Consider the following 13,545-nt stretch of genomic DNA (forward strand, 5'->3'; position numbering starts at 1 on the left):
GACACTATTGGAAAGCCTGGGAGCTGCTCGGGGCTTCATGTCATAGAGAGAGTTTGTCTGTGCAGCTGTCTTCAACTATTGAGGTCACTGTTGGTTTTCTACACTGCTGACTGAAAAAACAGTTATTGAGACAGTCGACCAGAAGACATCAGAGCACTGGAGCATTGTCCACATAAGGTGAAACAGAATGTGACAAAATGCACTCTATACTGCAACAAAAAAGACCAATGCCTTTAAAAGAAATAACATGCCATTATGGATAACATTCCGTTTTCATTCATAGCTCCAGAAGAGAAGAGAAGAGACATAAAGACGATCCACTGAGTTTGTTCACCTGATCTTAACCCACGTCTGGGAGTTTGAACATGGCAGAGGTTAACATCAGAACTATCACTGAACCACACTTGATTCAGACAAGTTTCCTGTCTCAGTTCTAAGTCAGCTCTCATATTGTGAGCAGAACGCACACATTTTGCCTCTGCTGCTTCAGTCTGGGAGTATAAACTGCTCACACAAAGTTAAAAAAAATTCTTATCTGAAAAAAATCAACATGAAAAATGAATTACAAGTAAATTACATTTTTTCCCAGCTCTTACAGATCCAGACCATGTAGATTTAAATATGGACAAACTACTTTCCTTTTTTTAAAGATTTCCTCATATGACCTCAAACCAGAAGACTGACAGATGGCTTTAACAAACCCACAACATAGTTCGCTTAGTAAACTCAGCTCCCACTCCACTTTCCTGTGTGTATTTCTTTCGACGTAAACAGTCCCACACATATATCTCCCGCGCACTCTCCTCCTCCTCTTGGCTCATTAATCAACAGCAGATTATCAGGAAACTGACACTTTGTATTATGAGTTCCGTTGGAAAGTCAATGCAAGTTATCAGGCTCGATTCAAAGTGCAACTAAAGATTATTCAAATTGCAGTAATTTGGGCTGATCTGATGTGGATGAGCACAATTTCAAGCTCTCTGTGGGTATTCTTATGCAGAGTAATTTGCAATATAGTGATGTATAGTCTAATTTGAGTGAAGGGGTTGATTTATGTTGCTCTGTGAACATGATGGATGCTCCTACACCAGGTCTCTACTGAACACAGCTATCTATCCTAATCTGTACAGTAAAGCCACCTTCAAGTGGCTCATTAATCTAGATCATTAGTAACTGATATATTTTTCTGATTATCGTGTTTATCCTCAGTAAAAAAGGAAGGAACCACACAAGTGCAACCAGACCATAAGCATTACTCCTTTGCCCTAAAATGGAACAGCATCTTCCCCCTGCTTGCGCCACTTTAACCACAGAGCATCTCTGCTTCCTCACATCTGGAAGGAAGGGGAAAAAGAATCTCCTCTTTTAATCTTTAAACGCTAAACAAGCATGAACCTCCTTTATTTTCCGTCTAAAAGGCATACACTAATGCGCCTAAATATTTTATCAGGGGCGCATGATAAAACTGGGTAGCGCAGTGGATAATGAAAAGGTATACACCCAGGGGGAGGGGGAGGAGGTGTGAGCCGTAGCCTATAGTTCAGTGGATGTGTCTCTCCTTACCTCTGTACACCAACATGTGTAGAGGGGTATGCAAATAGAAACAGACAAAGCTGGACGCCCAGGTAAGTCTATAATGCGTGCGCGTGTGTATTTGTGTTTACCCCAATCCAAAATGAAGGTGTCATCACTTTCTCCTTCGTTTCGTCCCGTGTGTGATGTTGAAGATAAATTGGGTCCCGCCCTGCCTTTATGCACTACGTCGCACATAAACTCAATAAAGGAAAAAAGTCTAAATTTATAAGACAAAACGGAGCAGTAGGCCCTCCGTGTGTGTTCGTGTGTGTGTGAGAGCTGTGAGTGAGTGTATGCTTGAGCGGTTCAGACGGGTTGTTAATGTTGAGGTGGCATTAGAGTTAATGCAAATTAAAAAGGGCTGGCTGATCCCTTTTGACCCCCCCGTTCACTGTGTTAATGCGGCCATTTGCTTGGAGGTACTAACCCCCTATAATTCAATTTGTCAAAATGAATGAGAGAACAGACATCTTATAAAGCCCACCCTCCCACAGAAACCCAACTTCTTCACAAAAATTATTTAAAAAGAAAAAAAAGAGCGACACGAGGCAAAAGTTACTTAACCGAAGCACAAACGTCTTCGTCCTCAGAGCTCTTTATTACTTCTTTCATCTGTAAATGAAAGCAAGCAATTATTGCAAGGTGCCGGAATCATATTATTATGTTGGCCCGGGTCCCCTAGATAGTCATCAATCACTCTCAATCGACCTGTCACCGGCAGGCAGAGATCCAGCTGGAGAGGAGAGAGGAAGGAGGAGGGAGGGAGGAGAAGGAGGAGGAGTACATCATCATTAATTTGAGGAGTGACCCCTGGGGCTATCCACATGTCTCAACCCGGGATTCTCCAAGCAGGGCAACGCGCACCGGCAAGGTGGCGAGCCAGTTTTGGGGGTTTTTACAGCAGTTTGATGAGTCTTCCTAACAAATACACAAGTGATAGATAGATAGATAGATAGATAGATAGATAGATAGATAGATAGATAGATAGATAGATAGATAGATAGATAGATAGATAGATAGATAGATAGATAGATATTGCACCGAATGTTAGTATTATAAAATACATTCACTTTGTTAATTAATTAGTTTCATCTTTGGCTGCTATCTTTAGTATGAAAATATTCTTCACAAATTAATTTGAAACCAATTAGCTCCCAGTGTGATTAGAAGTTGTTCGGAGGAATGATAGGAATGTGCTTCATTAGGCCTAATTCATTTAAGCGGATACAGACGTGTGCATATTTAAGCCACTGATTGGCCTAATTGATTGATTGCTCGTGCAAATTAATCTCCAGGACATATTCGTGTTCATAAAGGTACTCCGTGCCTTTTACTCTATTAAACATTTCCTCTTTATATCGTGCTTTCAGTTTTTTTCTCGTCATCCTGAGAAAGAAAATGCATATTAAAGTTACAGTCTGGTCATTTTTAGAGTGGGAAACTTCTGACGTCACAGTCACCGGCGTTTAAAACAACCTGCCTCTGCTGCTGACGTCTTTTATACTACTTTTTATAGGCAAAAATATGTATCTGACAACAAAGTGATTATTCTTGGCAAAGAAGCTCGTGTTTCCCTAATGCGTTTATTTATTGTTAGTGGAGTTTTAAAAAAGGAAAAGGACAGGTTTGATTAGGTGGTTTAGTTAATGCAGTTTAAAGTCGTTTGAGTGGGGGCTTTTTACAAATTAAACATGCTACTCTGCTTCGCCCTATAAGCATCCTAGGAGCCTGTGCTTACCAATCAATTGGTACAGTCAAACAGAGCCGCAGCCTGCGTTAGAGTGGAGACCTTCAGTCTCGCTTTATTTCTGGATATTGGGGGACTTCTCTACCATGTCATATCCACAATTTGGATATCCCTATTCGTCTGCTCCACAAGTAAGTTCGTGTAACTACGTTTGTTTATAGGATGCTGTGGTATTCATGTCGCAACGGGTGATTGTCTCATCGATTTAAGCTTCATCCCTTTACGCACTTTAGCCAAGATTCCGGGAGACTTTTAATGTCTTTTCGGGCACCGGAAAGGTATTGCATTGCAGCCAGTGGTACCTGTGTAGCTAAAGCGAGAAAGAAAGGGGGTGAAAAGAAGGTATCCAGAAACCATCGAGACCCCCGACCTCCTGTTCACTGATTTCTGTAAGATAATAGCCGCTGTGTAATGTTAACCATATGTTTATCTGCTTTGGAACACACATGGCAACTTGTTCAGCACACGCCATGTGTGTTTTGCGCTATAACAGCAGCTGTTTTATTTTGGCTGTGAGCCATGAAAAATCGTTTGGCTCTTTACTTTAGGTATTACCGAGCAATCTCTGGGAAAAGCATGTATCTGTTTGCAAGGCATGGATTTTGAATCAAGCCTGTTAGACGGCACATTTTGGACAGTTTTACGCGCATATTATCACGCGAACAGAGTTGTGGCGTTCGACTTTAGATCTGGTCTGCTCTGATCTATTTTAGTCGCCAATAGATCTGCCATTTTTAAATGGGCAATCCACAAAAAAAGGGTAGACAATGTAGATCATTTCAAAAGAAGTAAATTGTATAATTTTAAAAACGAACTTTTTTATAGCCAAGTTTAATTTCGCGATCTGTGAAAGTGAAACGTGTAGAACTTTTTTTAATCAAGACAATTTTTAAGACAAGTTTTAAACTAACTTCGTCACCTGTCATTCTGTTTCAGTGCAACATTAAATTAAGCAGCCTATGTTCTAATTTAAAAAAAAAAAAAAAAAAGAAAGAAAGAAAAAACAGCCGATGAATTTTCTCTTGATCTCCACCCAGTTCCTGATGACAACTAACTCTCTGACCACTTGCTGCGAGTCCACCGGCAGATCCATAGCCGACTCCGGAGTAGCGGCTTCCGGACAGACACCTGTCTACTGTCCCGTGTATGAGAGCCGGCTGCTGGCCACGGCGAGACACGAGCTGAGCTCAGCCGCTGCGCTGGGAGTGTACGGGAGCCCTTACACCAGTGGTCAAGGCTATGGGAATTACGTTACATATGGCACGGACGCATCCGCTTTCTACTCACTGGTAAGCCCTTCATCTGATCCCTCTTGGCATTGATTTATGGACCTGCAAGGTTCAGAAGCTGAAGCAGGCACACCTCTCTTCTCCCTCTCATTTTTAATGTTCTACGTAGCAAAACATTAGCCTTTAAATGCAGAAGATGCATTCTTATATTCAAGACAACCGTTTCAAGGAAATTAAAAATTCACTCCAAAGAATAACACACTTCGTATCAGCTTGTGTTGATGCAGGTTAATTTTAAACGTATGTGATTTCCGTCGTTTTCAGTCTGTTTCATCTCTGCAAAAGTGAATTTGAAGACTCAGCCTGATAAAATTGTCAGAACATGAGTGCAAATAACTTCTTTATTTAATTAATTTTTTTATTTTAATTGAATGATTCTAAAAGGAAGACATGCTCATATAAAGTAAAGTATTGCTTGTTTCATTTTGGTTTCATATAAAATTCCATGTAGTGGAATCACTGTTGGCAGTAAAGGGGTGGTTGGAATCTTCTTAGACATTATTTTACCTACAACTGTGAATTCTAATTATTTATTTTGTCTGATTTGTTTTTAAAAATAATCAGAGTTCCAACTTTTCAGTCCTTAAAAAAAGTCTTGTCCCTGCAGTTGGTATACAATCATATTTATATGTACACAAAATATGAGATGGATTTTTTCTTCACTTTTAGCAGAACATTATTGTTGTATTGTATTATTGGGCTTTTGTTTTTGTGATAGTTTGGATTTCTTTGGGAATCATTATCCTTGTTGATGGCAACCTAAAAGTACAACCAATGCGCATCTCTTCTTGTCAAGTTGATTGTTTAAAATGCTGCAATACCTTCTCCTTTTTGTGTGTCACTCTTCTAAAAATGTGTCTTGCTGTATGATTGCAGGGTACATTTGATACTAAAGATGCCACAGCTTCTGCGCATGCGGGAATAACCCAGGCCACAGCTTACTACCCCTATGATCCTACCTTGGGGCAGTATCAGTATGACAGGTAGGTTTCTGTGACAGCTGATTTTTCTTTTTTGACATGTTAAAAAAGCTCATTATCAGTTCAAACAACAGACCACTTGATGTAGACCCAATATCCTGCTTGAGTAAAATGTGGTACAGGCAGAAAAACAGAGGGAAGTCAGTTACATCAGAAATAATTTTGAACTATGCGCTTTAAGTCTGCTATCCCAAAAAAGTGAAAACTTATCCCAGGTTTCTTAAGCAACAAACACAAGATGTAACTAAAATGAAAGCGAGAGGTAAATATTGAGCTGTAGTTTAGGGTCAGTTTCCTGGCATTAAATCAATCATTCCTGAGGGGTCAAGGCCATTCTCATCGCGTCAAGCAACACTGGGTGATCACCTTCATCTCATGACACATTTCTTTTCTGATGGGGTGAATTGCCTCAGAGGACCCATGCCCCTTTCATCAAAACATAAGGCCTGTACACTGTTGTGAAGAGCATGCCTGCCATATTGAAAGGTCTTCCCAATAATCAGCTGACATCCGCAATAAGTCTGTGATGTGGTGAAAAGGTAGCGTGTGAACGTGATTCATATGTGACTGTGCATTTACCTTAAAACAGAACCTAGCAGCGGTATCAGAACTGCATTGTGATACCACATGCTTGCTTTTATTATTATTGCACATTCGTTGATCACACTCGATATTGTATTGGCGGTACTCGATGTCTTATGCAGACTTCGAGCTTTTCAACATGTAGCCCAAAACCTAAGCGACAAGTGCTTTTGCCAATCACTTTTAATACCGCATAAAGGGCAAAAGATGCTCGAAAGTGCACACACTGCAAAAAGCTAAATAACCTGTGTCACCCAGATGAGCAAGCAGGCCAACAGCAGCACCATACTGTCTGCACTCATCTTTTACCTGAGGGCTCATCATTACACTCAATAAAGCAATTTTACAGTCTATTTTATCTGAGAACAACACAGGCTAAGGAAAGGTGCAGCACTTGTCTCCTTTTGATTCCCTTTTCAGTGCATGACCTGCTCTAAGCTATACGGAGCAATAAAGGCCTCATAAAAGCCTCCCAAGAGGACTTTTACAGCTCACTGCGGACTGAAAATCAACAGCATGCATTTTAAATGTAGGCTTATGGTTGATATTTGTGGGAGAGGTGAGGGTAGGGAAAGAGCTGTAGCCTGTGCTAAGAATGGTTTTAATAGGTGGCACAACAAAAATGACCAGAAAAAAAGAATGCTTACCATAATTTACACTCTTCATCTTTACTAAGCTTATATTTTTTTAAATGACAGTAATAGCATATTAACTTTGTGAGAGCTTTGCATTATCTGAGGGGGTTTTAGGGACGTTGTCAGAGTCTCTGTTGCTTTTGATGCCTTCAGTCTTATAAAGCATTTTCTGTGGACTTCACATGACTTTGCAGCTTTCTATGAAATATTAGCGTGTACAGTATGTAACCTTTGACAGGGTAATGATCTTCTGCTTGCATGCCTTTCGCTACAGCTTCGGAATTATATCTCTTAAGTGAAACATGCTTCTGATATTCAGTTTTAAATTTTATTTGCGCTGACGAAGGCAGGAGTGTGACTCCAAGGCTTATAAAACATGATACGCATCAGCTCAGAAAAATTCCAAGATGCAGATGGCTCTGTCATGGCTGTAAGGAGAGAAACTGCCAGGACAGTGCTTTAAAAATTGTCAAGCAACAAGCGTTACATACTATATTTACTCTCTCATTAGTATTTTGCTTGCCTTCTTCTCATTAACAGATATGGCTCCATGGATGGGGGAACAAGACGAAAGAATGCTACACGAGAGACAACCAGCACGCTGAAGGCCTGGCTACAGGAGCACAGGAAGAACCCATATCCGACTAAAGGAGAGAAGATCATGCTGGCCATTATCACTAAAATGACCCTGACGCAGGTCTCCACCTGGTTCGCAAATGCTAGAAGGAGGCTCAAGAAGGAGAACAAGATGACATGGCCGCCGAGAAACAAGGGCTCAGAGGAGAAAAGATATGACGATGATGAGGATGGATCTCAAGAGGAGCAGATAAAAAGCGAGAACAATGACGATGGTTAGTGTCAGAGTGCTTTGCAAGGATAAAGTAAAGCTGTAAAACTCCAAAGCTGAACTCTTTCTAAGGGAAGTTTTTGACTTTTCATATAGTTCACAATAACAAAGATGAGATTTATGTTTTTTTTTATTTAGTTTTTTTATAAAGACTAAATAAATAATTTGCTCCTTTACAGCTATAGACAGACACTTAATAAATAGACTTTTCCTTAAATTACAAATTGTAGCATTCTGCAGCATTTTGAATTCCATACCAGACTGTACAGATAGTCCTATAAAACCTGACCACACTCATATTTTAGTTTACTCTGACATCTCTTACAAAGAAATATATTTTTAATAGAAGGTTTTATACTGTAATTATAGATAGACACTACATCCTGATAATAAATAATTTGTTTGACTGAAAGGTTTACCAATGATCTGTGCCACATTATAGGCTTAATCACGTTTACTATATGACACGTGAAACCTGTCAGCAGCAACATTATTTTTGAACTATGCTGCACAGGCCTGCCATCAGACTGGGCCAACACTAAGAACTTACTAATGGAGGAACATGAGACAGGCCTCAGTCAGAGTTAAAAAAGAGTCAGATATATAAATAAGTTTAGACTCCTGGAGTTTTGATATCAGATTAAGCAGTTAATTGTGATAGAGTTGAATACATTGGAATTAAAACTCTGTTTGTTTTTTTTAGCTTAAGGGAACCTTTATTTTCCCCAAACATTATAATTTGCAGGTGTGAAACATTAATTTACACCTTTGATTGGAAGCCTATTTTCTGTCCTGCTGTGTGACACTGACTGACACGCCCCTCGTTTCTTTTCTGTTCTTGTTCTCCAGAGACCAGAAGCCGGCCCGACAAGGACCTCCAGTTGAGCGACTTGGACGATTTCGACACGCTGGAGTCTGAAAGCTCTGAGTGTGAGCTGAAGCACCGATATCACATGAACACACATATGACCACAACGACAACCGACTGCCCAGGCGAACACCTCCTCAAGGACGCGTCTCTGAAACTCTCCATCCCCGTTTCTCTCGGTGAGGAGCAGGACTTGAGCAAGAGTTGTCTCAAAACGAATCATAACGACGGCTTCCAGTCGGACAGCAGACAGCAGGAAAAGGCGTGCTATAATCAGCAGCAAGGGCACCAGATATTAGACGGCAAACCTCGGATCTGGTCTTTGGCGCAGACCGCGACGTCTCTGAACCAAACAGAGTACCCATCCTGTATGCTGAGGTGCCAGCCCCCGCCCTCCTCCCTCACCCCGTCCCCCGCCGCTACCTCCCCCGTGACCGGCCTGGACAGGCAGGACTCGCCGGTCACAACCCTGAGAAACTGGGTGGACGGGGTTTTTCACGACCCCTTGTTCAGGCACAGCACTTTGAGCCAAGCCCTGACCAACACCACCGTCTCTTGGACCACGAACACCAAAGGCACAATTCTGGAGGCTGAGAGAAGCACGTCGGCCTTGCAGCAGCATCAAAACTCCTCCAAAGACAGTGCCATGAGTTTTCCAAAAACTATCAATAAACTTTTCTGCTCCTAACAAAACCAAATGATCCTTTCTTGCAAAGAGAGTGGAAGACTTTTTGTGACTAAAACTCGGATGGAAGAAAAAAGAAAAGAAAAGAGAGAGAGAACTATTGCGTGTCTATGATTCCCTTGTTATGTTTTATTCTTTATTAAAACAGTTGTAGCCATAAACTGTTACACTCGAGTTACAGAAGGGAAACATTTCGATTCAACGCACGCACAAAAATGTATAACAAAGTTTACATCTTGGGAAAAAAACAACAACAAAAAAATGTAGGCCTAAGCCTTTTCCTTTTAATTTTTTTTCTTTAATATATGCGCATGCTAATGTAATTGAATATTATTTAGGTCTCAGCAGCTGAGTATCACCAATAAAAGAAAAATAAGTCTCACTAATGCACTGCTCTCCTTGGGAGTGGATGAGAGCGTTTCAACTTTGTTCACTGAAAAATAAAAACAGTCGGTTTCTGAAGAGCGCTTGTGATGTCGGGTTAATGGTGAGAGTTGCTGTCTATGGTGCTGAACCAGGCCGTTCCCCCTTCTGCTCTACTTTTGCGTTTGCTTTTATCTAAAACAATGACTTAACCCTTCCCCCGCAATATGGGGCCTGCTGCAAGGCTGAGGGGAGAAAACCTTTTAAAAAGCATCCTGCAGTTTAAAACAGCACTCCCATCACTCCTAAACCATAAAATACTCTCACGATCTAACATCTCACACCCTCTTTTTCCCCCCCAGAAAACACTCACTCTTGTGCAATGACGGGAAGAAAATGAGGCAGCTCATCCCCACAAGACAGAACAATATCAGTATCTAAGATCTGCCTCATTAATTCCCTCTAAACAGGCTGTAATTGGGATGTTCACAGTCATATCTCATGTCGGGCTATTGATTTCCCCTCTCTGCTCTCTGATAATATTATCGAAATATTTCAACATCTTCCATGATGCGGCTGTCAGAAGGGTAAGTTATTCGCCATACGTCCTTTAATGGGTTCAAAACGGAGGCCCGTAAAATAATTTTGAAGTGAGGAGTTTTCGCTTTGACACTAACCCCTCGATTTTCCTGGAGACGGGGGTGGGGGATCCGGCAGAAAAACAGCGCGGATGCTGATTCCTCCGCTGAAAAGTGAAAGGGCTTTTACGAAAGAGGCACTCACGTCGTCTGGAAGTGAAAAGGGCAAAGGAACTCGAATTAGTTGTTGTAGATAAAAGGGCAAAAAGAAAGGAGTCAAGGGTACTTGACAGTAATGGCGAAAGAGGAGCTCTCCGGGGACTCTGTCCTGTGAGGAGGGAGTGGGGTGTGGTGGTGGTGTGGAGGGGCTTCGGTGATGAATTTTAATGGGAAAAGCACCAACGATCGAGATCACCCCGCCCTCCACGCGCCCCTTTAAAAGAAAGTGCAACGGCGGACAAAAGAAATTTTCTATATACCGCTTGTATTTTTTATTTATTTATTTTCTTTCTTGGGCCGAAAAAAAAAACCTTGCCTGCAGCATTTCGAGTAGCAACGTTGACATAACCTCAGAATAAAAATCAAGGAAAGGCATACATGTTGTGAGGGTGCTTATTTTTTACTTGGGAGGGAGGGGAGAAAAAATGCTTTCCTATTTGACTTGACGTACACCTGTTTAACCTACATACAAAATGGTGCATTTAAATTTTCATGGCCTCTGATAGAAAATTAGCGCATAGTTAAAATCCCCGAAGATCAGATAGCCCCGACATTTAATTAATTTACCATGAAGACATTTTATTAGACCTCTGAACCAACTGGCTTTTTATTTGACAGAAAGAGACATGAAGTAAGACAGAAGAGAGGGAGAGAGAGAGAAGGGAGTGTGTGGGGGGGGGGGGGGGGGGGGGGGGTGTCCTGAGAGAGAGACCAGTGCGCACAGTGCACTCAAAGAGAGAGAGACAGAGAAAAAGAGAGTGAGAGAGAGGGGCCACCTATAACTAAATCATTCAGCCATGGCAAATACGAACGCACAGAGGGAGCGGGATGGTAAATTAACAGGAGCTTTTTACATAGAGACCAAATAAAACTGTAATCAGCGACGCGTTACTTTTCATTAAGCGGCTCTGACAGCAGCATATTCAGCCACTCCGACACAGGAGCAGGGCCCGGGCTGAAATAAACTGCTCTCAACCCGAGAGTCATAAGATAATTCCTTAAGCTCCATTAACAACTCTTAGCCGCAGGAAATGGGCTCCCCCTGAAAACATCTCCAAATCTAAAAAGCTTTATCGACCTGGCAAACCTCAGCTGATGGCTTCTCTTTTTTTTCCCCAACTCCCCCCTCCCCCTCTCTCCTTTCCCTTTTTTTCAACTTAAGGGACAGAAACGTCCAACTGAGGTAATAGACTTTGACACAACACATTAAATGGGAAATGAGAAAAGAGGGAAGAAAGGGCACTCTTAAACGCCTTTTAAACGTTTCCAATTAGAGGTTTAAAACTTGAATAAGATGTAGGCCTTTGGCATATGCCTGGCTGATGGGACATTTTACTGAATGCCTTCTCCACTTGGTAAAAGCAGCACTTAACTGGGCACAGTATGTAGTCGTCCTGTGAGGCGGGCGAGTCAAGGGATAAGCTTTATCTCACTTTATGAGAAAAAAAAAATGCCCACGAGTCTTAAACAACTGGATAGTTGTAAGATATTGCCCCCCCTCCCCAAAGCTACGAATGAAAAACAGAACAAAATAAAAGTTGTGGAAGCATCTGTTGTTTATTTTATTTTCATTTTTTACTCATCTTTGTATGATCTTCCTTCCTGCATAGCTCAAAGGGGCTTCTTGCTCTGTCCACAGTGCTAGAAGGCCCACAAAAGCTGACAGAAACTCGGAACAATCAGCAGTTGTGGAGTTTCCCCAGAGAGAAAACCAGCCTGGGTCAGGTTAATACCACTGTGACCCTGAGCCATAAATATATTTACACATCATTACACATCAACATACACATTTAAACACACTCTCTCTCTTTCACTGTCGCTCTTTCTCTCTCTGTATCTCATACACACAAGCACACACACGCACATATACACACACAGTCAGTCTCAAAACCTCTGCCACACATGCCTGCATCAGGCTTAATTGAATATTTAATCTATTCATTGACTAACATTAATATGGTGAGAATAGCTTTAATGTGATCAAAGCTTAAATGAAAATGTGAAGCATGACCACACACAAAGGGTAGCGTGGAGAAATGGCACACGTGCACACACACACACACACACACACACACACACACATACACACACACATACAAATATGAGCAGTATGGGACTTTGCCTTAGCAGCCCTTTTAAGAATCAATGCAATGGCCTTTAATTCCAATTATAATGAAGAATATTAAAGCGGTACTCTCAAAGCCACGATAAACAAAACAGCCTGTCGGTGTGTAATCATATGATTCCAAAAAACAAATTTTTTATTAGGATTAAATTACATCTAAATGTCAGTTGGTGTGAACGCTTGGCATGGTTGATCTTAGCAAATTAATATATTGATAGAGAACAGAGCTATGCACTGAAGAAGTTTGTTGAGTCAGAGTAGTGCAGAAATTAGTTTGGATCCAGAAGCTCCATGTTTGGTGGTGAATGACAGGACTAAATCCAAGAGTTGTTTGTCTTGTCATCTCTCACTTGCCACAAGGGTGAGGTGCAGAATACCCCCCCCCCCCCCACCCCCACCCCCCAACACACACACGCTCCACTGTTTTAGGAGCTGAAGTGCCACCTACTATTCTTTCTTCACTGCTTGGAGATATGGTCTGTGTGTGATTGTTTGTGTATTTGTGGCAAGACCCCTACTGCCAAAACGACATGTCCAGGATGTGCCTTTAGGCCCCAGTGACTGCCCTTTATCAGCCCCTTGCTGCCATCACCTCCCTGCAGTCTTTCCACAGGTCAAGAGGTTCCAGCCTGGGGTGCATTGCTTTTCATCATCATCTCTGCTGTCTGTCTGTGACGACACGGGTGAACTGTCTTTCCCAAATTCATATTCACTACTTTTATGAATGAAAAAATACTAATCATGGTATATAATACTCTCTACTCTTCAATGTATTTTAGAATCACTATACAGTATATCTACATATAGAGATATATATTTATTTATAAGTATATAAATTGTACAGAGCTGATTTGGAGGTTTACCTGGTTGCATTACCATTCTTAGCAATGGTTGCAGCCGCCCACAGAAAAGTCCAGGGGTGTAATCTCACACTCGTTAAGGTCAGAGGAAAGGTTAAGAGGATCTAATCGTGGGTCACTGCAACACACTTTGACTCTGTCAGACAAGTGAGACTCAGTTAGGCTCACCACTAGATAACAGATATTTTACAT

The 13,545-nt window shown here is 41.5% G+C and overlaps 1 protein-coding gene across 1 annotated transcript; it reads left to right on the plus strand.

Moving 5' to 3' along the window:
* The first annotated feature begins 3,096 nt into the window (after positions 1 to 3,096).
* Positions 3,097 to 9,780, plus strand: irx4a (iroquois homeobox 4a). Its single transcript, XM_086309913.1, has 5 exons — positions 3,097 to 3,453; positions 4,360 to 4,611; positions 5,488 to 5,594; positions 7,349 to 7,659; positions 8,505 to 9,780. Exons 1-5 carry the CDS (start codon positions 3,409 to 3,411, stop codon positions 9,209 to 9,211), a joined length of 1,422 nt encoding a protein of 473 aa, XP_086166039.1. The 5' UTR covers positions 3,097 to 3,408; the 3' UTR covers positions 9,212 to 9,780.
* Positions 9,781 to 13,545: the final 3,765 nt, after the last annotated feature.

Source organism: Aulonocara sp. 'chitande type north' Nkhata Bay, linkage group LG11 (assembly GCF_057382095.1).
Source record: "Aulonocara sp. 'chitande type north' Nkhata Bay isolate Kocher_YH1m ecotype deep benthic linkage group LG11, A_spYH_male_GT1.1, whole genome shotgun sequence".
In the NCBI taxonomy this organism is placed as follows: Eukaryota; Metazoa; Chordata; class Actinopteri; order Cichliformes; family Cichlidae; genus Aulonocara; species Aulonocara sp. 'chitande type north' Nkhata Bay.

Excerpts from the sequence above, each read along its gene's own strand:
- irx4a (XM_086309913.1), top strand. The coding sequence starts at position 3,409 with ATGTCATATCCACAATTTGGATATCCCTATTCGTCTGCTCCACAA. Across the intron at positions 3,454-4,359 it reads CCTATTCGTCTGCTCCACAA|TTCCTGATGACAACTAACTC; the intron begins GTAAGTTCGTGT and ends ATCTCCACCCAG. Across the intron at positions 4,612-5,487 it reads CATCCGCTTTCTACTCACTG|GGTACATTTGATACTAAAGA; the intron begins GTAAGCCCTTCA and ends GTATGATTGCAG.